General features: G+C 40.8%; 1 protein-coding gene across 2 annotated transcripts in view; it reads left to right on the top strand.

Moving 5' to 3' along the window:
- Positions 1 to 25,538, top strand: part of adam12b (ADAM metallopeptidase domain 12b) — a 141,457-nt gene extending 115,919 nt beyond the window's left edge. The window contains exons 17-23 of one of the 2 annotated variants that reach the window (XM_049600643.1): positions 824 to 901; positions 2,787 to 2,895; positions 3,189 to 3,375; positions 8,509 to 8,617; positions 12,697 to 12,957; positions 21,895 to 22,070; positions 23,667 to 25,538. In XM_049600643.1, coding sequence (XP_049456600.1) covers positions 824 to 901; positions 2,787 to 2,895; positions 3,189 to 3,375; positions 8,509 to 8,617; positions 12,697 to 12,957; positions 21,895 to 22,070; positions 23,667 to 23,718 — 972 coding nt within the window. In that variant the 3' untranslated portion in view covers positions 23,719 to 25,538. The remainder of the gene's footprint in view (positions 1 to 823; positions 902 to 2,786; positions 2,896 to 3,188; positions 3,376 to 8,508; positions 8,618 to 12,696; positions 12,958 to 21,894; positions 22,071 to 23,666) is intronic. The other variant, XM_049600644.1, reaches the window with a different exon arrangement.
- The last annotated feature ends 262 nt before the right edge of the window (positions 25,539 to 25,800 follow it).

Below are 25,800 nucleotides of genomic sequence, written 5' to 3'. Positions count from 1 at the left end.
GACGCTTTCATGCAAAGTGAAAGCCATATATCAACATCCAGAAACACTCCTAACTTCTCTGTGCTCGAGCTAATCTGAGCTGGACTGACACAAAGTGGAGTAGTGTCCTGTGGTCTGACGAGTCCACATTTCAGATTGTTTTTGGAAATTATGGACGTCGTGTCCTCTGGGTTAAGAGTGCAAAGTTCAAAGCCAGCATCTGTGATAGTATGGGTAATATTGCGGCTTCCAAATAAGTTCAGAAATAGCCGCCCTCAGGTGCCATAACGGGAGATATGATGAACTAACTGTCTTTGGTTTAATTTGACTCACTGTTTCATGATCTAGGGTGCTTCGGTTGGTTTAAGACTTGATTGATTTGCAGGATGTGCGTAGAGTTGCAGAATGACGCCATGAACTGATTGTCTTGACTGTCGCATTTAAAAAATGAAAACAAGAATCCCCAAACAAACATTTCCCAAATAAACAGGCCTTTACAAAACAAAGTTCAAATCAATGGGATATTAAATGACTTCATCAAACAGTAAAAACTAAGATGAACCAAATAGGCAGTGGTTAAAGACTGTCATTTTTTTCAGTTAAAATTGTTATTTTTGATTATACACAAAATCAGACAACCTGCAAATGTAGTCTTTCCTCTGAGTAGATGTGCAGCATCTACATGCAGCAGGCATCAGTCATGCACCTGCCACTAAACCAGTGCACATCCAAGACCGATATGATCCAACTGTGGACACTTTTTCTTGGTCTTTGTCTTCATCTTCTTTGGCTCTTCATTTCTGTACTTCTTGAAAAATGCCTAATGATGCTTCCCTCTTTATAGGTGTGCCTGAATCGCCAGTGCCAGAATGTCAGTGTCTTTGGTGTGCATGAGTGCTCTGGGAAGTGCAATGGACGTGGGGTGAGTGCAAAGTACCTACCAGCTCAATATTAGTGTTAGATTATACACTGTAGCCTGTAAAACAGTGCAGCATCTCTGTAAGGACCCTGTATTTATCTATTTAGTCACTTTTGACCGACTGATCAGAATTAAGACTTACAGCCCTGTAATTGCACACAGTGGCAGAGCAGTGTATTTACAGTCTGTGAGTTATGGCAGATGCTCCTATTCTGCACAATCAATCTTCATTGTCCCACTGAGGTTAAATCAATCCCATTTAACAGCATCATTTATAGCCTACTTAAGGTGTTGTCCATCATCTTGTGGCTGCACGGTGAGAAGATACAGTGCAGCTCTGCAGGGAGAGACCACAGCTGTAGGAAAGTAACACTTCCTGCCAAGAAATGATCACCTTTCTCTCTTAGTGTTTCTTATCAATAATTCAGCACGGGTGCTTTTATGTTTTATTTATTTTGTTGTTTGGGTTTTGGAATCAAAGGCTCACCTGGGGCTAGTTTAGCTTACAGTAACCTCCAACCCTCATCGTCAGTTATGGCAATTTACGGTGCAGAGATTATTTGTAATGAGAAAACCGAACCTGTGATCCTCAAAATTGCATCTTGTATCTTAAACTTTTTCTTATTATCTCGTAAATGACCCCTGAACCAAATTAGTCCATCAATAAAAAAAAAACATTTTTATGCTCAGCAACAAAGCTGCGAGTTGATTGACTCACTGCAATAAAAATAATCACATAGAAAGTGCTTTGCAAGAGAATTGAGGTATAGAGAAATGGTTTCCCATTAAGAGCGTGGACTTGAGCTGCATCTTCGCCCCTGCAGAAATATCTGCCAAATCAATTTGTCTGCCATTTTCTCAGACACCTCGCGCAGTACGAGACCTGACTGGAAAAGTAGTGATTATCTGAATTTACTGTGGGGGTTTAAAGAATCCTGTTTGCCTGCAAGTCAACTCACTTTATCTTGCTGGGCATGTATTGACTGTAGGTACAGTGGTGTCTATATTTGTTGCTTTTCCATACCTTATATCCATAGACACCTTCGACAAATAAATACATCTAAATGCGAAGTGTCATCTTGTTTGACATATCAGATATGATGACGTGAGAAACTGAAGACGGAGACAGAGTGAGCATCTCATACAGTATTCAGTGACTGACTGCAGTTCCATCTTATTACCATTTCAAATATACGAGATACCCTCAGAAATTACTTTTACAAATTAGCATTTTGGATATAATCTGCCTCGTATAATTGTTTTTTGTATGCATCCTCCGCTCAACAGGATTTTGAGGAATTAAGTGCCTGCTAGCATTTCACATTAAGTGTTGGTGTTTTCCCCTCACACACACCTAAAGTCATACCTCCCTCCGAGTCCCCCCGAGTCTCCCCCCCCCCAAGTGCCTCTTAACCCCGTCAACCCGGTGCGAAGGAGTGTCCGTGGCCTGGAGGCAGGGAAGGCACTTGACTGCACGTCTGTGCTAAATGTAAATCCCCCACAGCTGCACAACTCCCTGTGCACCTCCCTCCCTCCAACTGACAGCTGGACCGTGTTACCTCGCCAGGGAATCCTCCTGGATCAAACTTCAGCACTGGAAACCTGAGGCTTTACAGGATGGACTCTCCCTTGCACATGTTTTATCTATTACTACTCTCAGTACACACACACACAAGTGAAGCCACTTAGTCTAACGGCATCAGAGTGGTTTATTTGTGAAAAATAAACCAATTGAGTTTTCATCTTGTTATTTGTGAACAGGCCCATACATCATTTATATGTGGAGTCCAGCTGGTGGGAATACAAATGCCTTTTGATACTGTTTTATGCAGGAGAAGAGGAGTATCAATATTGCATGTAATTTACAGTAGAACTGCTTTGTTTGCAGGTGTGCAACAATAAGAAGAACTGCCACTGTGAAGCACACTGGGCCCCTCCGCTCTGTGAGAAAGCGGGCTTCGGTGGGAGCATCGACAGCGGGCCAATGAGACTGGCAGGTAGGGTGGACAATTTAATATCCATCCTCACTCATCTAGACATCTCCTTCTTGCAGAGTCAGTGCTGGATTGATGTGTGGTTTGGACTGGAGTGTAACTTTCCTAGAACAACACAACTCCCCCTCCACACAGCAATACATTACACTGTGTGCAGTCTGCAGCTTTAACAGAGGGAGAAAATGAATTTTAGTCCTCAGAGTGAAGAACAGATAAATGTGAATCACAAAGTGTGCTGCTGACCGTGGCCTAGCTGTAACGGTCTTTGCGTCATGTCCTGTCATTCTGTGCTGTAGATGTGCGTGTGTGTGTATTAATGTGCGTGTTGTCATATATGGCATCAGCCGACAGTGTGGTCATTACTGTGGCAATCCTGGTTACCCTGGTCAGCCTCCTGGTAACCACCGTCATCATATTTCTGAAGAGGAAGACTCTGCTGCGCCTCCTCTTCACCAATAAGAAGAGCACGCTGGAGAAACTCAGGTGACATTTCTCTTCACGAAACACACACAGAGCCAGTTTGATTGTGGCTCAGTCTATGTCATGAGGCTGGAAATGTAGAAATTTAGATTACTGGACCACAAGTTAAAGGTCCAGTGTGTGGGGTTTAGGGGGATGAATTCGCAGAAACGTAATTAAATATAAGTATGTTTCCTTGAGCGTGTAATCACCTGAAATAAGAATCGTTTTGCCTTCGTTACCTTAGAATCAGCCATTTTTATCTGCAAAGGGAGCGGGTCCTCTTCCATGGAGTCTGCCATGTTGCACCGTCATGTTTCTACAGTAGCCCAGAAGAGACAAACCAAACACTGGCTGTAAATAGGGCCATTCAAGTTTTCACGTCAGCTACCATAGTTGGCAGCCCCTCCACGACAATAAGTGTCAGACAGACACAGATTTTTCTTAAAGTAAAACTGCTTCATTCAGTGTTTTTACTCATGTCTTGGCCAGGACTCCCTGGAAGAAGAGTTACTGTAACTCAATGGGACCCTTCTTGGTTAAATAAAGGTTAAATTAATTAAAATTTTATACCTCTGCTCTTGCTAAAACCCCCCTAAACATCTGGGGTCGTATTCACAAACATTCTGAGAACAGAGAGCTCCTAACTAAGCTATACATTTTTAGTAAGGAGTCTTAACTTAGGAGTGATTTGGGAAAGTTCTCAGAGCAACTCTGAGCAAGGAAGGGACAGAGACTTCTACCTTACTGAGGGGGTGTGGTTGACCCTGTTGCTAGGGATGACGCATTATTTTAACAGGTGTGATTGGTTGTCCTTTTGTGAGCTTGCAACACCCAGTGGAAACACCCAGTGGAAATGAAATGAACTAACTGTGAAAGTGTTGTCATTGTTAGTGTGATTGCTCTGCTGATGGAAGGTTGAGACAGACTCAAGTCATCACTGCTGCACTGTTGCATTTTTCCCCTTTCTTAGTACTGTGATCATTTTATTTCTGGCATTATAGCATTATTACATTTGGTATTATCCCCGCACGATTTAAAGAGGCAACAGATAGGATTTGTTTTTTTGTTTTTTTAGCTTGGCGCCACCTAGCGTCAGCAGTGTTGCTCGCACTGTCGCAAAGACCAAATTGACCGTGGGGATCAGAGATAATCAATAAAATGTAGGCTGTAAAGCCACCACTCTATGTATATGTAGAATGAGAAGGTGTGTGGACACTCTACTAAATAAATGAATAAAGAGACTGAGCAACAATTGTCAGATTTATCTGAAGAAAAAAATAAATAGTAATGCAAATAATTATAGCAGAATGCACAGTACCAGTACAAACAGCTCACAGTAAATGATACCAATATGCACAGTATCAGTTCAAACAGCTCACAGTAAATGATACCAATATGCACAGTATCAGTTCAAACAACAGTAGACATGTAAGGGATAATGTATAGTGAGCCGGTGACTGTTGAAAAATAACTCCCGACAGGGGAATGGAACCCCGACGCGCGAGGGCTGCCGTAGAATGGCAACGAGGATGTCAGCCAACCAACACTCGCTACCCGGTCTCAGGTTGCTCTCTCGGCTAGTTAACATTTAGCCGTGTTACTTACTGATCCATTAGAAAGAAAGCTAGCTGGACATCGGTGTTGAAGCCTCTTTGGTCACGGAGCTCCCTCGATCTCTTGAACACCTGACTGAGGTTTACTCTTGTTTTCCTCTTCTTTTATCACTCTCCTTTTTGTGCATCCTCGCCTCCTCACACAGATTAGCTCGTTTTCTTTTGGGAGGCCGTTTTTCACTTGTTTCCAAACTTTGTCCGTCTGCCATTGTGCTTGTGATTTAAGCATCTCATGCCCCGGCCAGTTCCTCATAAGGACCAGTTCCAGTCTCTGATTGGCTGACCGACCAGTTTGGCAATACATGACGCATTTCCTGTCGTAAAGCAGATTTTTTCCACGAAAATTCGTCCCCGGTGGCAGAAGCTTATTGCAAAGATTGCAAAGCCATTAAGTAACCTATGTAAACGCTGATAGTCTGATTTTACTGTGTATACTACCCTGTGCAACCCACATTATTTTCATAATGATATATTTAGGAAAAAATGCTGCATCATTTAATCACTGTCACCCAGCGTTTGGAGAATATTTCTCCGACCTCTTTGTGTTTCTGCCATTTTCTCCTCTGATTAAGAAACTCTTCAATCCCATAAAAGTCCTCCTCCCTGCTCCTAGTAGTTAATAGCTAATAGTTTTTCACTTTAGGAGCTCTCTCAAGGTCTAAGATGCTTTGCGAATAATCTGTACAAGGACTTAGTCTTAACTTTAAGGGGAAATTCTTAGAAAATGTCTGAGAATTTTCTTAGAATTTCATCACTAGGAGCAGCTCTTAGTACCAGGAAACTTTGTGAATACGGTACAAGGAAATTAACTTATCAGAGAATCAAGGTGAGCACACATTAAGTTATAAGAGAAAAGAAAAGAGGTTACCACATGTTAGGAGGTGCTGGGCAAACAGCCTGTCTGCAACGTGCCGCACAACATCGGAGAAATGCTGATTTGTAACTTAAAACTGCTTTAGTCAGTGTTTATATTGGTTTCAATCACCGAGTCCACTTGTTTTGGAGAGAAGAGACCTCTGCGGATAATTTGGCCAAAAACCTTCTGAACAAGAACACTGAAGAAATTCTAACCCGGAGAAGTTTCAGCTGGTTGCAATCTGAAATCCTCACCACTAGATGTCACTAAATCCCCCTAAATCTTACACACTGTTCCTTCATAGCTGAAAGTCACTGATTTGAAACCTTTTCACTGTAACTTACATCTTACAGTGTGGCACCTACACCTTATCTTTCAATGACACAAGTCCCTTTATTAATATATTTTAATATTTTATCATGGGTGCCTCTACATAACATTAGACAAATAATGTAAATGCTTGTTTTTGTGTAGCTAAATGATTTCTCTTGCTTGATCAAAGCACTGTTTCAAAGGTTAAGAGTGAACTTATCTGAAACTGTTGTTTATATGAGTAATATTTATAAACAGGGAAAAACAAGTCTGTATTTTTAGTTATGATCAGCTGAGAAATACAGAAAAACCCACAAAAATCTGCAGTGTTTGTGATTATACATCATATGTGAATGTACCAGAGATGCTCTCTAAATATAACATATACGTATATATGTTCAAACAAACTATATTTTTGGCCTTTAAAGCCCTCGAAAACTTGGTATTGAAGTATTTCTCTATAACATTAATCATTCATGACTAAAGAAGCAAGGATCAAAGTTAAGGTTGGAAAAAACACACCATTAGATAACATCTATGAAGAGCTAAACGCTCAAACACCCAGCTACTGTGCGTCATTAGGACTGTGTGGGTTATGGTTTGATCATGTTTGACTGACAGTGGCCTGGCAACATAAACAAGCAACACACCAACGGTCATCACGGTCTGACTCACATGTTCCTCAACTTTGTTTTTTCTTCTGAAGCTGTTAAGTTCTTGTTGATATGAGTGATCATTTTAATCACAGGGTAAAAACAGGCCAATATTTTCTATTATGATTAGCAGAGAAACACACTTAAATGCTGTGAATATACCCCAAATTAGTGAGGTCTTGGAGGCAAGCGAAAATTTTGGTGATCCATCCTGCAAGTGTGATCTAAACTATTTTCTCTCCTGTGTTTATGACTGAAGAGCAAAAATAAAAGTTTCTTTCCAGGATAATCTCAGTTAGGTTTTCAGTTACTCTTTATTAACACGCTCACTGCCAAAAGTAAAAACTAACCCCAGACTTAGTGTCATTTGGCTTTTCCCCTCGCTATGTGTTGGACTGTGGGGGTACACGTCCATTAACATCCTGAGCACAGAAAATTAGGAAAATATAGACAGAGGGCAGATAAATACACTGCTACACAGTTCTAGGAGGTCATAAGCGATGATTGAAAGGAATTACTTCTGTATGAGTTTATAAATTGTGTTTTAGGAAAGTCCTGCATTGCATTGTAGATGAAATATGTGAATCAGGTGGAATATATGGAGCCCCCTAAAGTTGATATTTTTTATTTTCTGCGTACAAGTTCATTATCCTGTGGGAACAAGTTAGCCTGTTATTATAGAAAATATCACCTTATGGGACTTTAGGGGCTCTGTAGGAGAAACAAAAGGTTTGCCAGGTGGAAAAAAAAGCGTTTCCAGGATAATTCTTCTAAGTTTAGCTTTTTGTAGTAAAATAAGAAGGTATTGTCTACCTAACCCTTCATTTTAACTTCACAAATCAGCGGTTCTTTGTCCATTGCGGTGCGCTCAAAGCGAACATTCGGAAAAACTAGTAACAGGGCATCCGACAGAAGTTCGGCTCAAGGTCAGTGAGGACATTCCAATAGAAAACAATGCAAGGTGTTTTCACACTTGGTCCTTTTCAGCACTCTAAATGGACTCAGAGTGGTGAGCCAGTATTTTTTGGGCATATGTGAACACTTGAAGAGAACTCAGACCCCTTTGAAGTGAACCAAACTCAGGCCACCATACTGTTCGCTCCAAGTCCGCAGTGCCGTTGGCTTAACCTATGCATTGTGAACACAAAGCACTCTAGATTCACTCTGCTCTTAGCCCTTTAGATCACATGCCATCTGAAAATAAGATGAAACCACGTCGGCCTGTAACAATTGCAAGGACGCAGGACGAGGAGTAGTTTGGTCCATGAAGATATTGTGCATCTCCAGATGTGGAGTGTAGAACTCAACAAATGGCAACAGTCTACAGCTCAGAAACACTCAGGTTTTCCTCCAATTTTAAGTTCATCTGAAAGCGAGGGGCTTCATAACCGCACTGCAGTGCCGTGTCAAAGTATAAATAAAATAAACTACGTCAGTATAAATATGTATGAACAGAAAGAGGACTGAGGCCCCATCAGAGCTGAAGTGGACCAGAGAGAGAACTGAGTCCTCTTTCAAGTGAACTGGGTGCACTTTAAGAGGACTGAGTTTGGTTTGTTTAAAAAGGACTAAATGTGAAAACACCCTTAGTTTCACTGGACATTATGAGCAGAGAGATTTAAATATGTTTGACTTCAGCTGCATTTCTGGTTAAGAAAAAAAAAAAAAAAGCAAAGTTAATTACCTGATAATGGAAACCCTGCTTGTATCGTGCTTATAGATCTGTGGAGGCCAACAGGCCGACCAGCCCCATCAGGAATCAGTCCATGTACAGGCCCACCCCACAGCGCAAGCCTCCACCCAAACCCTCTGGAGCCAACATTTATAAGGTGAGTCACTCCCGACAGTATACGCCGCATTAATCAGCGTGTGTACTGTATGTTTATATACACCCATATGTTTACTGTACACGTATGTGTTTGTGTGCTCGTTTCTGTCACGGCCCATTTGATTTGATTTCTTTTGTAATCACACTCTATTAGATTCCTTCACTAACCTCCGAGCTTCAGTTTGGAGTTGTCATGCTTCCAGGCTTGTTGACAAAACCGGATACCGGATAATTGATTCAGCCTCTCAATCTCTCTCCCTCTCTTTCTCTCCTAGAAATATTAATTACAGTGCTTTTGTTGACAGGAGGCAGAGAAAGTGTAATGGAGAGATTGCTCCATTTAAATGAGACTCAGGATGTTGTTATTTGAGCTCCTTTTAATGCTTAGTTTGTGATAAAAAAAAAAAAAAAAAACAGATTTTTGTGTGAGAAGGGAGCAGAGTTGATTGATTCCGGCAGAGGGAGAAAGCAGGTTTTTGATTTGTTTGTTGGAAGTGATAAGCACAGCGGGAGATTACCTATCATTTGTATGTATGTGACAAGACTAACTAGGTACATGCATTTATATTCATGAGTGTGTGGATGTGATTTGTGTTTGCACTGGTCTGGATCTGCGGCAACTGTGTGTATAAAAATTATATTTATATTCTAATTGAGCGTAGAGGTTCATCCAGTTTATGTGGAGTAGTTTTCTCTCCACCAGAATGAAACAGCCTGTCTGTTCTCATTATGGTGACCGCTTCAGCCACTCGCTGATGTCCAGATGTCAGTCAGCATCAGCAGCTCTTTTTGAATACATCTGCAGTGTGTGTGTGTGTGTGTGTGTGTGTTGTCCAGCAGCCAAATCCTTTCTGGCCATTTTAGGCGGCGTTATTGGTTTGTTCTGGAGCGGAGGGGTAACAGCTGGTCAGGACATGTGGTCAGACTCTGGCTTTTACAATTTCAGCACGTCATATCTAATAATGTTGTTTTCCAGTTTTACGACTGATTCTGACATCAGCTCTTTCACAATAACGAGAGTTTTACTTTTTTACGCCTGCACTGCAGTGGCTACACGAAAGACAAGGGCTGCTGCTAATGATTATTTTCATGCTTATTTAATGTGTTTATTATTTGTTTGGCTGATCTGATAATCATTTCATACAAATAATATTTGAAATGTTTATTTTCACAGCAGAACATAGTTAGAGTTTGGCCTCTGGACTCTGCAGATATGTTTGCATGAGGTGTTGGGAGGTGATGATTACATGCCTGCTGCCCCCCATCTTGGACCTGCAGGTTGATTTTGGGGTGGAGGTGACGCTGAAAGAGCAGGCAGCATTGACGAGGCAGAGGGAAATTTCTGCAGCTCAAATAGGCCGCTAAGTTTAGAGGGTGTGTTCTGTAGATGACCTATGGAGAGTGAGGTATGACACATATGTATGAATCAGTGCAGTTTGAGTTGACGGCCTGTACTAGCTCGCAGGCGTTGCTCCATTTAGTCTACGAGGTGTCAGAGAAAAGTGAAAAACACACCTCAGAATTCCCCAAAGGCTCGTCGGACATCTTTAAATTAAAGGTTTTTGTGGGACAGACTTTTGGACCTGATGTGAAACTTGTGAAAGACATATTGAGAGTCAGGATCTGAAAGGGAGGCACAAACAGTAAGAAATCATCTGAATGGGCTCGGGGAGGGCTGCACCCAATGACCTTTGAAGCTTCTGTCGAGGTTTTCATGTGCTTCAAATGTCTGTCGTCATATTTTATGATGTCATCACGTTAAACAAAATCCTCAACTTGAATAAAGTGATTCATCAGATTAGATATTTTTCAAATTTAATCCACTTTTTTATTGAATACAACCCGTCAGTTTTGTCAGTATAAATACATGTAGACAGCAGGCTGATCCAATAAGGGCATAAACAGTGATGAAATAATGATCACACCCTCAGGCTTATAGCAGCATTATAATACAATCAAGAGAAATGGCATTTAAAAAAAGTCAGAACATTTTAAATTAAATTGTTTTGAAATCTGAACTGTTTGGTGCAGACGTTAGGTGTGACCAGTATTCACTCGTTGTAGAAAACACAGGAGCTGTAACCTTGGTAACAGTGTTGAAATGTTTGGATCATACAAGTCAGAAACAAACCTACGCAGCGCAGCCACAACTGGATGCTATTTCTACAAATAGTTTAATAGTAATAATATTAGTGTAAGCTAAACTTTATCTGCAGCATAAAGACAAGGTTTAAACAGAATGAATGAACATGGGGGGAATAAGCTGCGCAGCATTCAAATGTAGGGATGTTGTACTATCGGCGCATCATCGGTATCGGCTTTAAAATGAACCATCAGAATCAGCAAACATGCTTTTTCTTATTTTGCACAATGAATAAATATCACATACAGTGAAAAGTATGTATTTCATGTCTCCATCTGCTGGTGCGTCATCACGATAAGAGTTTACATGCGTAATATGATGTTAATTCCACTACAGAAGAGACTTGATGATCACTAATTAGGTGGGTAAAAAGAGGGATATATCAATAACGGTTATCGGCCAAATAAGTTTTTATATATCAGCATTTCGGATATCCCTGTTCAAATGTTGATTCAGAATTCAAATGTCAACTTTATGAACAAAGCTTTGAAGCTTCAAACTATTCAGTGCAGCCTTAATAAATAGACCTATTCCCAAACAGAAAGGACACATCAGAGGTGGCAGCAGCATGATGCAACACCAATCAACAAGCAGCCATGATTGAAAAGAGTAATACAGTCAGTGGTTCTCAATGCTCTTTTGTATCAGGGAGCCTTAAATTGATACACATAAGGTCATGGTCAAGATTTTGCTTGTTAGATATGATTAAGACCAGAATTCTCTACTTGTCTACTACAATTGAGGAGCGAAACCAGAATAGTCACTCTTACGACTGTAACTCAGTGGTTTTCAAACTTTTTTGAAACGCACAACAAAAGGGCAAGCCAAAATCTCAATCTCGCACACCTGTATTTATATCTGTGCACAATAGCCTCTGTAACCTGTGTTACCACTCTTATCATGACATAAAGATTTGTTTTTATTTGCTAATATCGAATAACAGTTGACAACCAACTGTTATATTCAATATTTATTAACAAAATGATTCAATAATTAATTTTAAACGTTAGAAAATTACATAAAGCACCAATAACATCCATTTGAATGGAAAATAATGTAAGATAATGTGATGTATAATACACTTATTATTCCCTTGTGCAAACGGTGACAAATAGGTTCCCTGTGAAGGTTTATTTAGGTAGATTTTGCCTCTTTATTAGGAAATGGGTGAGCACAACATACTGATACAGTCCATTAAAAATGAATTCGTAACTTCAGCTGAATATTGCAGTAACAATGTGTGGTTATCACAGAATCCCACGGCACACCTGGACTTACATCACAGCACGCCATTTGAGAACCACTGCTCTAACTCACATTGGGATCACTTCTATAATGAATTGAACAGTGAATATAAACTATACCACATTTTTTGGGGTCCCTGAACCCCTGGTTGAGAACCACTGATAACGATCACATACCTACTCATATTGACACAGATAGATGACCCGCACCAGTACAGTGCAACCCTACCCAGGTACGTCATATTTGCTTGTTTTGGCTGACCAACAGCCTAAAACCAAAGAAATATTTAAGTAATATTTAATACAATAATGTAAAAGTGAGAAAAGCAGAAATTCCTCACATTTGAGAAGAAAAACAGCAAATCTGAGTTTGATAAAAGATGAATAACGTACTCAAGATATTTGCTCATTAGATTTCAGCTCTGCATAAAAAATTCAGAGGATACAAGATATCTGGAGTTGTGAGCGTGGAGGAGAAAAGGTGTTGGCGGTGTCACATTTTAACAAAGTGCACATAACTTTAAAGACTGGTATTGTAAATGCTGGCTCCATGTCACGCTGCCATGGCTTCGCTGGGGCGCCTGAATACAACAGAGATTGTTAGTAACACCTATAACAAAAGTCTGTGTTCTGCTCGCATAACACGGAACTGTAAGAGCTCCTGAAAATAACTTCCTCTCCTCCTCTTTACAGCCATCTCTCCTGAGTGCCGAGCCTCTTCTCCCCCCGCACAACTTCCACTCTCACAGCCTGCGCAGACTGCCCCTCTACCAGCCCTTACACATCAGCCAGCCCATGCCGGTGTCTCTGAGCGTGGGCCAACCCACCCTGCCTCCTCTTCCAGCGCACCACAGGGTGCTGCCCGCCCACACCTCCCTCTCACCAACTTCACCAACTCGAGTGCCACCTTTCCTCAGCCTGCCACGCCAGCAGCCATCGTACAGAGTCGACCAGGTTTGTTTGACTCAAGAGTTCATAAATTCTACAAAGTTTGTAGCTTTTACTTTGACACAAATCGTCTTGTAATGTGGGAATGGGAATTTATTTATATGCCCACAGCTTTAATGGACCATGTATATGGTATGGCCCATTAAATTCAAGTTGTGTCTATGTTCCTGTACATTACTTCTGACCATTTTCTAAACCATACCACAGGTTTGACTGTCTCCAGAATATATTATAGGCAACCATCAACTGTATTTCATTCTGATGAAGTATGAAAATGGACCTGCTGTGACTTGAAACTGCCTTGAAATTGGTCACAGTGACCATTTTTCTTTTGTTTAATGTCAAATTTAATTCTCATCATATTCCAATCAATCCTCAGTGGTGCATTTAAGGACATTCTGACATCTGAGGTTTGAGACATTTGATAAAAAAGCAGTGCAATTACAGGTTGTGTTGTTGGCAAAGCAGTCTCACTGCTCTGGAGCTTCTTGTCGAATCACATGATCTGTAGATGTTCAAATCTCCATTTTTCTGAACAAGCGTCCATGTTGGCTTAAAAGTTCATTCTTGATCCTTGGAAACAGTCGCTGACAAACAAGTTTTAAGCCAATGTGGACAAGAAGTCCTTAAAGTTTTTGCTGCAACCATCATGAAGTAAATGTTGATTGGACAGTGTAATGGTTATAGAGTATTGACGCCATAGTGGCATTTCGATTTTATTACCTATAAGCCTCGCTTTTACTATGCAGTTCGGTGCCACCACATGCGAAATCTCCTGGGGAAAATGGAGAGAATTTTTGGCACAGAGGACATGTTTCAACCATTGCGCAACCAAAACAGAAAGAGACACAAGCAGCTATTGGTAGCTGTTCCCAGAGTATCCAAGTTCTTTGCAGTAATTATCCCCAGCAGCGGAAATGGCGGACAGTGGAACAACCAAGTAACTAGGGAAACTGTACCAGGCAAAAGAAAGAGCTCAGTTGCTAGGTTATGAAGAGAAGAAAACAGTGGTGTCGACAATAGCACCACTTTGAAACACCAGAGGGGGGAAAGTTGAATGTTCTTTCTCCACTTTAAGACCCCGTGTCCACCGAAAGCACTTTTCTCCCAGCTGAAAACACCAGGCACTCCTCAAAATTCACCTGGCTGGGAGCGCTTGGGAACACTGTGGAGGTGCAGCATTTTTTCAGCTGAGGCGCTTTGGTTGTGGACACAACCCCTAAAGAAAAATGAGAATTGTAACATCTATATCTCCATAAATACTGTGTAAACTCCATCTGCTGAGGAAGATTATGCGATGCAATCGAAAGCTCCAGAACACCTTCTTAGTTGAAACTGTGGCGAGATGATTTTGTCAACCTCTGTTTTCAAAATCAAAAGCAAACTCTTAATCTTAAGAGATATCTTGTTGGGAAATCAGACAAATGAGAAACAAACAACACGTGTAAAATGTTTACCCGTTTGTCGGTTGTCACTGTTTCCTTGGACACATAGAAGACACGTCTTAAAATCAGCTCACACTGCATTACCACATGACAGTATTATAACTTTAACGATAAATTACAAATGGTCAGTGTGATGGACGATCTGTGTCAAGCAAATTTTAAGTCTTATGATTTTCACAGTGATATTAATAGAAACCAGTGGAGGGAAATGGAAGGTAGGAAATCAATCTGAAAGCCGAGGCACTCTTTAAAAATGGTGTGCAGTAATGTAAAATATATGCAAATTGCAGTTAATGGTCTACGACATGTACAGCCACTTGTGTGGTCATTTTTAAAGGTTGTAGCGAAGCTTTGAGAGCCGGAAATCACTGCATTTCTGCACTGCAGGTCGACTCACGCGTCCACATATCGACAGCAGAATTCAATCCGTCTCCTTCCCTGTGACCCAGCTCCTGAGTAAGGCGCTGCTTTCTGCTGAGCCAGCGGTATCGGATGCAGTGTAGATAGTAAATCCATCTGTCTGGTGGATTTGGTGGTGCATCCAAATCCTGATACCTTCCTGCAACAGCGCAGCGAGAGGAGCTGTGCTGGATGTCGGCGCTCTGTGAGCCGCAGCAGGGGGCACTGGAGGATCGAACGACGCGTGCTGCTTAAAAAAAAGAGGAAGACGTTAGCTTTATGATGTGACACTTTCTCTCTGTTGGAGAGAGAGCATAACATTATCCCAGATGTAAAACCAGAGCATGAAGGACTTAGAGGGAGGCGTGCAGGGGATCAATCCTTATACCCTCAAGGTTAATCATTCAGGTGAGCAGCAGCAGTGCTGAAAAATAACTAAGTACATTTACTCAAGTAAAAGCACAGTTTTGAGGTACCTGAGTATTTCCATTCTCTGCTCCTTTATACTTCTACTACACTATATTTTGGAAGCAAATATTGTGGGCTGCTTCACTGCACTACATTTATTTTACATCTGTAATTACTAGTTTTCACTTTCAGATTAATAATTTTTTAATAATTAAAATTAAAAGCTTATAAAATGCAACACTCTGGTAAAGATGAAACCAGCAGTTCGCAACATTTTGGCTTGTAAGTTGTCTCAAGAAAGTCATGTCTAGTTGCAGCCTCTTGTTACATTCCAGATGTATATAAGTTGTTAGCATTTCCATCAAACAGTTTTCGTTTAGACTTTCTCAGATGGTTTTATTTAATTAACTCTTTGAGGCCCAATGAGGTTAAATTATTCAATATTTTTTAAAAATAAAGATAAAAAAGTCCTAAAATGTAATTCACAATTTTCTTGCAGAATGTCCTCTGTCTATCACCATTAATCATCTGAATGTAAAGTAGTTGAAACTAGCTCCAACTCAAACCATTACTTTCAATTTTTCACTTTGAAGTTGAGATGAAATGAAAAATGTCTTTTTAATCCTCCAACCCAAACCCAGAGACACATCCCTGGACATATTGTGCCCCTGTTTAACAATATATGTGGGAAAAAAAGAAGATCAACAGTATTCTTAAGTCAAAAATCCAATCAGGGTTTTCCTGCTAAAGAAAACATGACGTGTGCTTATGTAGGCAAGTACCAAGTAATCTCAGTCAATATCATGACATCCACCGCATAAATTAATCTGCAACTTTTAGCCACAGAGAGCTAAGAATAAGTTAGTTAGTTAGCAACAGCATGTCCACAGGGCTGTAAAGGCACACTGACAAAAATTTGTTCACTTTTCGGAAAGAGGTATCTGGGACAGCTCCAGATTGTGCGCAAAGCATTTTACATCTCTCCCTGATGGACTACTACTACCAGTGGCGGCTGCTGGTCTTTCAAACAGGGGAAGCTCACGTTCAGTTTATATCATAAAACTTGTCATATTGTAGCGAGGCAGTAACTTATAACAGCAACATTTAATTGAAGTCGTTTTCAACCACATTCATGCCATAGAACCACACTCCGGACGGCACTCTGTCAGAAGACTCCACTTGCAAATATCCGCATGGGACTAAGCTCGAAATGCGAAGCACTGTCAGTCACAAAGGGGTTCAGCCTTTTAGACAGTTCCTCCAATCATCATGCATACACCGAGCGTCCTCTCCCGCCTACCACTCCATTAGGTCCCAGGAAAGCTGAGCTTCCCTGGAAGTGACGATTTTGTCGCATTTATCCAATGACCGTCTCGCTTTGCTGCATGAAAAAAACCTGCTCAGCGCTGTCTCATAGGAATGCTTGGAGGCTCTGCGTCCACCGTGCTGACACGAGAATGTATGACAGGGAGGTCGCGTTTGAAAACTGGTGATAAACAGCTGACGTTTGAACATCATAGTCGTGATGTTAAACGCATCCTAGCGCACGTTTAATGCAATGTAATTCTTATTTTAATTGCATGAAACAGTATCCAGTACAGATCATGTATTTTTAAGAAGTACGAGTATTGTATGAGTAAAACATGTCATTTTCTGTACTCGTGATGAGGGAAAATAGCTGTGTTTGATTTGTTATTCTCAGCTCAATGCTGAGGCTGTTCTGTAAATACTTTTCTCGCAGGTAATAAATATTGCAGATTCTCATTAGTTCATATAAATTTGAGGCTTAACATAGCAACTTCTGATTAGGCCCAAGCTACTTTCGATTTAAATCCCATTCACTTCTGGGATAAACTCCGGCCATTCTAAGTACAAATACATATAATTTAGTCGGTTAAACAGATACAGACACAGATACAGATAATGGTGTACTCACTCATCCATAGTTGGTACTTTTACTGAAGCAAAGGGTTTGAATACTACTTCTACCACTGAGCAGCAGAACCAACTGGCATCATATCCACTTCTTGATGGTCTTGCTGGGGTCCATATCGAGCATTGCAGCACATCAACCTTGATTGATATGAACGTGTGCCAACGTGATGCACTTTAGCTGAGAGGCCGCTGCTTGCTTTATAAAAAGGCAGCTCTCTGGCCTGCCAAAACAATGAAACTGCACTACCTGCTAATATCTACCAGCTCATTTCGCTGTAATGAAGCAGATGGAGCGAGTGGAGTCGGCACTTGTAGGTCAGAAACAGCAGAGGGGATTCTGTTGAGATTTAATAACAGTCCAGCAAGGACGTACAGGACATCAATCCCTCAATAGAAAGTGTATTACAAGCTCATTGTAAAACTTGACACAACCTCGCCTGCTGTCTGAGCCAATATGTCTCATTTTAAAAGACTTTTTTGCAGGCTATCTTATTCCTGTGTGCCAATTGCACTCCATTAATGTTGAGGTATTTCCGGGGAAATAAAGCCGATCATTCATCTATTACAATGAGGCAGTGCATGAAAAGAAAACAGTGCGGGAGCTGGGAATTTTCCCAAACACACCTGCTGGTTATTATCTTGAAAAATACATATCACAAACCTGTAGAGTCGAATAAATGTGATGCAAACAAGCTCAAACCCTGTTCAGCTGCACCACAAAAGCAGACTGCAGCATTGCACTGTTGAGGAGGGAAAATCATGCCTTTCCAAAATGTCATCTTTTCAGGAACCTCAGAAAAATAGCTTTGCTTTTGGCCAGACGACCACGCATTTTTCAGCTCCTCCGGAGGGTTTTGAAAGGTGCTTGTAAGCCCAACGCTCATAGATCTTTCTCAAGCCACGGAGGACAGTGCAATCCTTCATTTTGAATTAAGACATGTGAACACCACCAAGATTCCAGCTACATTGCGAGGTTTGATGCCAAAAGCGGCATTAGAATGCACATGGGTCCTGGATTGTTCTTGCATTTGAGTGGATGCATCTGTCCATTTACATCTTTGTTTTCCTCTGTACACTCCTCTGAGAACAAGCCTGCTTTTGTATGTTTCTGGAGGAGTTATTCTTCACTTTAGCTAAATCATCCATAACTTACACATGTAGGAGTTTGTCAGGGACGAATCTGTGCTTAAAGATCACAATGGGTGGTGCACTGTATGTGAAATAATGTTAGCTTCAGTTAATACTCACATACACTTTGCCTAAATCATAGAAATCCCCTACTGTGTAGATTTTATTACCCCCAAACTCTCAGCAAGTATAGGAACAGTATCCACGTGGGACCAGGATGCAGATTCAGAGCACAACGGACCTGCTGTGCCGTTAACGGAGCTCAAATTGATTAAAGCATCATAACATTTCAACCTCCGCGGGGCATCTCGTGTTTTTAACTGCGTCTGAAGAGCTTTGGGCTGTCGTATGCAGAGAGTTTTGCACATTTTGCAGTTTGTAAAAATAATTTTCTCTCAGTAAAGAGGCCACTTCGGTGCACCTTGGCTAATAAATATTATATGGCATGAATGAATTGTTGCTTTTTGTTGTTTTAATAACTTCTTACAGACCATCAGTAGACAAATAAATACACTGTAGTGTGACTTGTGATACTCTGGGGAAGATGTAACCTTGGATTATGGTTGAAATATGTCTCAAGTTATTAGTTTGTAACATCAATGAATTTCAGATAAGTTTTAAGCAAAATGGGCCAAAAAGGACCTTGCTCTATCTGCTCAAATGTCAGTGTTTTCTGGGTTTTCTTAGTCCTCTATGATTGTTAGAAAGGCCTGCCTGTTGTTCAAATAAAACAAACAATTCTAAGACGTTAGCTTGGGCTGTAGGGGAATTGACCTTTCGCTAAGCCCTGCCCTTTTGTGATGGTCCGACAAGCTGTCGGAGTAACTAACTGCACTCCCTGAAGAAATATTATCATATTTTTGGAGAAATGAAACAGTGATTCCAGAGAGAAGCAGACAGAGGGGTCTACAGTCTGTGTTTGAAGGATATATCCAGGATGTCAAACTGACTCAGCAGCAACAACAGGTTAAAAAGACAAAGATAGTTAGAAGCTAAAGCCAAACTATAGGCTACAGATCACAGTGTAAAAGTGAACCACCACATCACTGCTGATCGCCACAGAACACAATGAATATAAAGGAAAACTTTGCTGATATTGAACCAGCTGTGTGGCATCACAGTGTTTGGCTTAGCCCCCCGTGCTGCAGCCAGCACCCGGACCTCTGCCGCCAGATGGGCAGGGATCTCCAACATTCATCTGCCCCCATGACGCACAGCTGGTTGAATATCAGCAAAGTTTTCCTGCTTCCCTTCACTGGTTCCTGTACAGCAGGGTCGGTCTTTTTTTTTTTTTTTTTTTTTTTTTACTGTTATAATCATTAAAAAGCAAAAGCAGACCCTGGTCTGAGCCGGCCTGATGCTTCGCTATGATTGGCCAGTCTGCGTCCAGGTATGGGACTTAGCGTAGGGTCAGTTGTGATGGGGTTTGATCTGTTTTCCAGCAGTTTATAGACCAAAGCCGAACTGGTTTAATGGAGAAAATAAACAGCTGATTAATCACTAATTAATACAGTTATTATTTGCAGTTCTAATTTGATATTTCTCTCAATTATTTCAACTAACATACAGGGCTAGATGTAGACAGAGACCGAACCACTGAGTGATAGTTGGTCATGCTACAGCAGAAATAGCAGATATCCAGGTCATCACAAAGGTGTTGGATAGTGTTATGCCAGGGCTCTGTCTGTGCAGGCCAGAGTCAGTCATGTTGAAACAAGAAAAGGTCTTCTCCGATCTATTGCCACACAGTTCGAAGCTCAAGCTGCTGTCTAAAATATCATAGTTTGCTGTAGCGTTAAATAATTGAAACCAAAGGGCCCAAAGACTGTTTGAAAGTAATGCATGTAGCCACTGTGACGTCACCTACTGGGTTGTGGACTCCTGTTTTGAAGCCTTATGTTTGGCATTTTGACTGTCGCTATCTTTGATTCTTGAAACCAGACCATTTTTTGACAATAGGGTGGAGCTAATCCTAATGTTAGCTGCTAGCTTAGTTAGCATGGTGCATTTACAGTCTTTGGTTAACTGTAATAATGCTAATGCTAATTTCCCCTAGCTAAAAACAGGCTTAAAACCATTCTTACCAGAAAAAGTGAACATCTGACTTCTGAAAGGGTCTTTAAGTACAATTAAATGCTGAACAAGACTTTTTTTTTTTTTTTGGGCGACCGAAATGTTACAATTAAACTTTGATGAATTGAAAACACATTGGAAAAGCGACGGCTAAGCCTTTGCTCTGTGAGTTTGGGGTTACACCATAGTTATGTTACCTACCCAACTTTGTCGGCGTGGTAGCAGCTTGTCAACAGATGGCACCCAGCTTTCACTCAGAGCGACCACGCCCTTAATAATGCATAACTTTAAGTTTTAATAACACTTAAACAGGTGAGATATAAATAACCACTCACACAATTGTCATGAAGGGGGGAATTAGCTATAGAGGCCAAAAGCATTTTTATATCAGGCTGTAAACATGTTTATTTGCTGTAATGTTTGGCATGTTAACGTGAGGGTCTATAACAATTGACTCGATTTTTGAGCCAGCCTTGAGTGGCCATTCGATGAACTGCAGTTTTTGGGCACTTGCGCGTTGGCTACATTTTACAACTTCTGATGTTGCCACTTGGGCCCAAACGATGAAATACAGCTCCAGTATGTAGACAGGGGTCTCTACATACTTTTTGCAGTGAAGAAATAAAAGTTAGGATAAAAATCTTCTTTATGCAAAGTTCTGCTGATGTGAAACTTTTCTGCGTGTGAGCCCTCAGTGTCACACAGCACTGAACACTCACAGGTTTGTAACTGTAAGTCTGCATGTTGATGTGACAAACTCAGTCACGTCTTGACTGCGCTCATGAATGTTTTAAACCTTCCAGCACTCTAAGTCTTATCCATGCATGATGTGGAAAACTTTTTTTTTCTCTCTCCGTGTGCATATTACATTAAATTTATCCATGTACTCCTCCAAGTGTGTGCTGTGCTGTGGTGTGGGTGGGTGTTGGGAGGATTTGCGCATACATATGTGTGCGTGTGTGACAGTAGCCCTGGCTGCCGGTAGCAGATGCTTATCACTGCCTCGCCTCCTTGCTGTAGATTAGTAACACATGATGGCACCTCATTCAGATAACCTTCTACACTCACACAGCACTGCCACAGAGGTGGCGGAGACAGAGGAGGGGGAGGTGGTTTGGGATTCATCTCGTGTTAGCTGTGGAAATGCAGAGGAGATACTGATAACACAGTGCCCTCTAGTGAAACGTGTCTGTCTTTGTCTCCAGATAGCTGCCACACAGCTAATCCATATTCAAAGAGAGGTAGAAGGTGACGGTTTCCATACGCCATGGCTCAAGATAAGAGTAATTTGATTTGTGGTGTTTTTCAAATTAACGTCAGTTAGCAAACGGGGTATTTCACGATGCTTCAAGACCAAGTTAGTACAGTGCTATTCTGCATTTAAAAATCAGTTAATTCAGAAACAAATCCAACATTCCACAAGACACCTAATTCTTGATTGTGCACCTCTGTGCAGTAAATACTGGAGAATTTAAATACATTTTATTGTATATATCAAAATGTGTTTATAGAATTGACCTGAAGGACTGAATTTGAGCTCTTCTTTCTTCCTCAGGACTTTGAGAGACCCAGTCCACCCCAGAAACCCCTACCTGCAGACCCACTCGGGAGGAGCTCTCGGCTGGGTCACAGTGTCACAGCAGGAGGGGTCCACCTCCCCGGAACTGGACCCCTCCCCATACCTATCCCCACTGTGCCCAGGCCACCACCCACCATCCCTTTACCCAGCAGGTCAGTGCAACATGACAGAAATGCCATGTCTTTGTAGCCCTTTTCAGACATGGAATATATAACACTGGCTTCTTCTGTCTGTTAAAGTGATAGTTTATGTGTCCATTACATAAATATTTGTCCCAGCTTTATTCAGATATGAGATACAATGCATGCTGTTTGTCACCTGGTTCATAAGAGGAGGAGATGACACTGAGGGAAAGTAGAAATATCAAGGACACAGGTTGCATCACTGATGGATTTCAAGGTTTTTTTCTACTGAAGCCTGAATTGATGACCAGTGTGAGTGAAAGGGACACTCGTCCTCTCCTCTCACTAGTGAATCTCATAATACATTTTGTTATTTTTGATAATTTTTTGATTGATCTGAGAAACCCCTCCCCAGCAACTTGGCTAATTTGTCGTGTCTCTTGGTTTATCAAACTACTTTTGTTTTGTTTGTGCATTAGAGGAGATAGCTTTGTCTAACCTTGGTCTGCTGTAGCCTTTACATGTATCGAGTAGCATTTAGTTTGATCAAAAATGTCACCACAATTGAGCCGTCCTAACATGATTACCTTTGTGACTTGAAAGTTGTCTTTTAAGAGACTCGTGCCTATTTAAATAATTGACTGACATGCACAGATGGATCACTGAACCTCTCCCTGGCCACTACCTGCAAAATGTCACTCAGGGAGACAAGTACCAACCACAAGAAGACTCACAATAACCACAAAGAAGCATAAGATGACTACAAAGATACACAAACAACTACCATGAGATGCAGAACAGCTGCAAATACACATAAAGAGAATCATGACTACGAAAAGGGGCAAAACAACTACAAAGCTGCATAAAATGACCCCAATAGTTATCTATTGATAACTATTGATACTGATATTATATCTAGTGACCACAATAGAGGGCAAAACAACCACAGACAAAAAATAACTACAAAAAAAATAACACAAGGACCCTCAAAATGACTACAAAGACACAAAATAAGCACAAAAAGACGCAAAACAACAATAAAAAAGAGGCTAAAGTTGGTGGGGCCTTCTGCATGTCTGTGCCCAGGGGCCCATTGTCTCATTATCCGCCCATGCCGACTTGTAAAATTGCCATCAGATTAGCAAAACAAGGTATGTCCAAAAGGGGATATTTTGCAGTAGTATAGTGCAGTGGTTCCCAACTGGTGGGTCGCAGTCCAAAAGTGGGTTGCAGGTCCATTCTGAATGGACCACAGGTGACTCGCAAACATGTCAAGTTTGTAAAAAGTACACTTACTTTTTAAGTACAGTGAATTTCCGACAAAAAGGTTTTACTTTGAAGTGCCATTTCCTGCTGTAGAGTGAGTGACGCTACTTGACAGAGACAGCAAACTAGCTTGAAGACATGGCCACATGCAAGTATGATGCTGAATGTATTAAACTCTGTTGACCTTAATCTAAGGAGAAATCTGGACCCCATGGCTGGACCACTTGGGAATCACTGCTATAGTGTATAACATGAATTTGTATTTCAGTAAAATAAACTATTATGCACATGTTGCTGATTGTATTTGATATCACACATTTTATCTATACGGTGGTGATGACATCATGTTTTTTGTTTCAGACCCGTGCCGATGTTGCCCTACAGACCACCAAAGACTAATAAGGACTGCTGAGCTCTTGTCGTCGTGGACAAGTAAATGTCCAACCAACAGACGAAGACTTTCTTGATTTGCACTAATTACTGAGACTCTGTACGACCTCTTGGACAGTCGGAAGCATCACAGAGTTTCCAGTAAAAGGGGGCTAACATCACACCTCGGTGCTACGCCTCTATAAGGTGCTTTGTTGTCCTTGCTCAGGTACCAATGAACTATTTATCTATTTAACTATTTAACTGCGGTATTACCAGTTTGTGCACAGAACACTCTGATCAAGAGTGATTTTCCCCCACGGAAAAGTTCAGAAAAGAAGGAATCATGGTGTGATTTAGAATATTTCTTTTGCATTCTTTTGTGATTTTTATACTTTTTTTTCTCAATGAAATGCTGAAATATATGATGTTTTTATAACCAGTTAAGTTGCTTGAAGAAGTGAAGCGCTAAAAGAGTTTGTCTTTGGGCTAAAATGAAGATAAAGGGAAATGGAGCACAACTCAGCATGTTGCCAGTGCAGCTTGTGGGCCATCGAGCAGTGTTAATTATTCAGTTTTTTATATTTTTATGATGTATTCAATGCCAAATACATCTTTTCTATCATGTCACCACGGTGCTACAAAGTAGATATTAATCAGATCTTGTTTTGAAATGAAATACATTGGACTCACGCTATGTTTTTATTGTGGGATTAATCTGATCAGCTCATTTCACAGCCTCACAGTCAGGCTCTTTTATTCCCTTATAAGTTCACTTTCGCGGTAGAGCACTAAACAGGAAAAGTACTTTTCACACATTTCAGGCCGGCTCTGACACACTGCTCGGGGCACGCGTTGGACGCTCCACATGCTCTCCTGATACTGGCAGACGCTGCTGCGGAGTCTCAACAGATTTGACAGACTGATTGTGATCCAGAGAATTACACCAACACCAAATAATTCACCATTAACTCTGGTGTTTGTACGTTTAACATTCACTCTCACTTTGTCCTCGAGTGGGCGAGCCAAGCGGGATGACTTCAGCGCTGTGAGCTTTCCAAGCTCCCCCTCGACCGTGTCCAACAAGATGTTTTTACCATATCTGTCCTGTCTTTTTTTTTTTTTCTTGCCTTCGTAACATTCCATTTGGATTTTGTAGGGCTTTGTTTTTCTTGAACGCTGAGATTATTCATACATTTACAGCTTTGTGCATCAGATTCAGAGCTTGGCATTGCACTTCATTTCTTTGATGTTATTTGTTGTTGACTTGCTGTTATACCAAGAGGGATTCAACTGGTGAAATCTTTACAGCGCAGTTATGTTTTACCTGTGTCAGTGTTCACTTTGGATGATGCATTTTATATTTGTAGTGTGTCCAAATGCAGTGCTTGTCTCCTGACTGCTGCAGAATGATTGAAGTCCCTGCAGAAGTGTGCAACTTTCTTGTTTTGGAGGTGTTCAGATGTGTCCGACAGTCCGAGTAAGCGCTACCCGCTGGAAAATATTTGTTAGTGCTGTGTCGATTAGTCGTTAAATGTTTATGCCATTTGTAAATCCTAAATGTAATGTGTTTATTTGCATAACTGTAACATGTTTAAAGGCCATTGTAAAGTGTAAATATTGTATGTCACTATGTCACTTATCATTTCTTCTTCTTTTTTTTTTTTTTGTTCTTTGTTTTGTTTTGTTTTTTTACGAGCACAGTAATATAAGAACTGTTTTACGGTGATGCCCCGTTGACACTGGGTGGTAGAAACATGATTTTAACCTGTACCTTGTAAGCCAGAGATGGATGTTTCAGGATAACATTTAAACTGAGAGATTTTATTGAAATGATATCAGAGCCAAATAAAAGTTCCTTTATGACTGTTTATAACAAGTTACTTTAATTGCACTCGTATTTTGATTTTTTTTATAGTTATTAAAAAATATCTTCACAAACTGTAACAAAGAAATCACTTCAGAGAAACTTTTAAAACCACAAGTGACTTTTAAAGAGATAAAAAAGGGTTAAAAAAAACCATATTCACCATTTGAGAACATGAATCATTAACTGATGCCATTTTTTGTTGTTTTATCCTCTGAGATGATGAGTCGGCCTGAAGCTCAGTCTTCAAAATGCGAC

The sequence above is a fragment of the Epinephelus fuscoguttatus genome, linkage group LG16 (assembly GCF_011397635.1).
Source record: "Epinephelus fuscoguttatus linkage group LG16, E.fuscoguttatus.final_Chr_v1".
Lineage (NCBI taxonomy): Eukaryota > Metazoa > Chordata > Actinopteri > Perciformes > Serranidae > Epinephelus > Epinephelus fuscoguttatus.
Note: the sequence above shows the minus strand (reverse complement) of the source record. Positions and strands in the feature narration are given on the sequence as shown.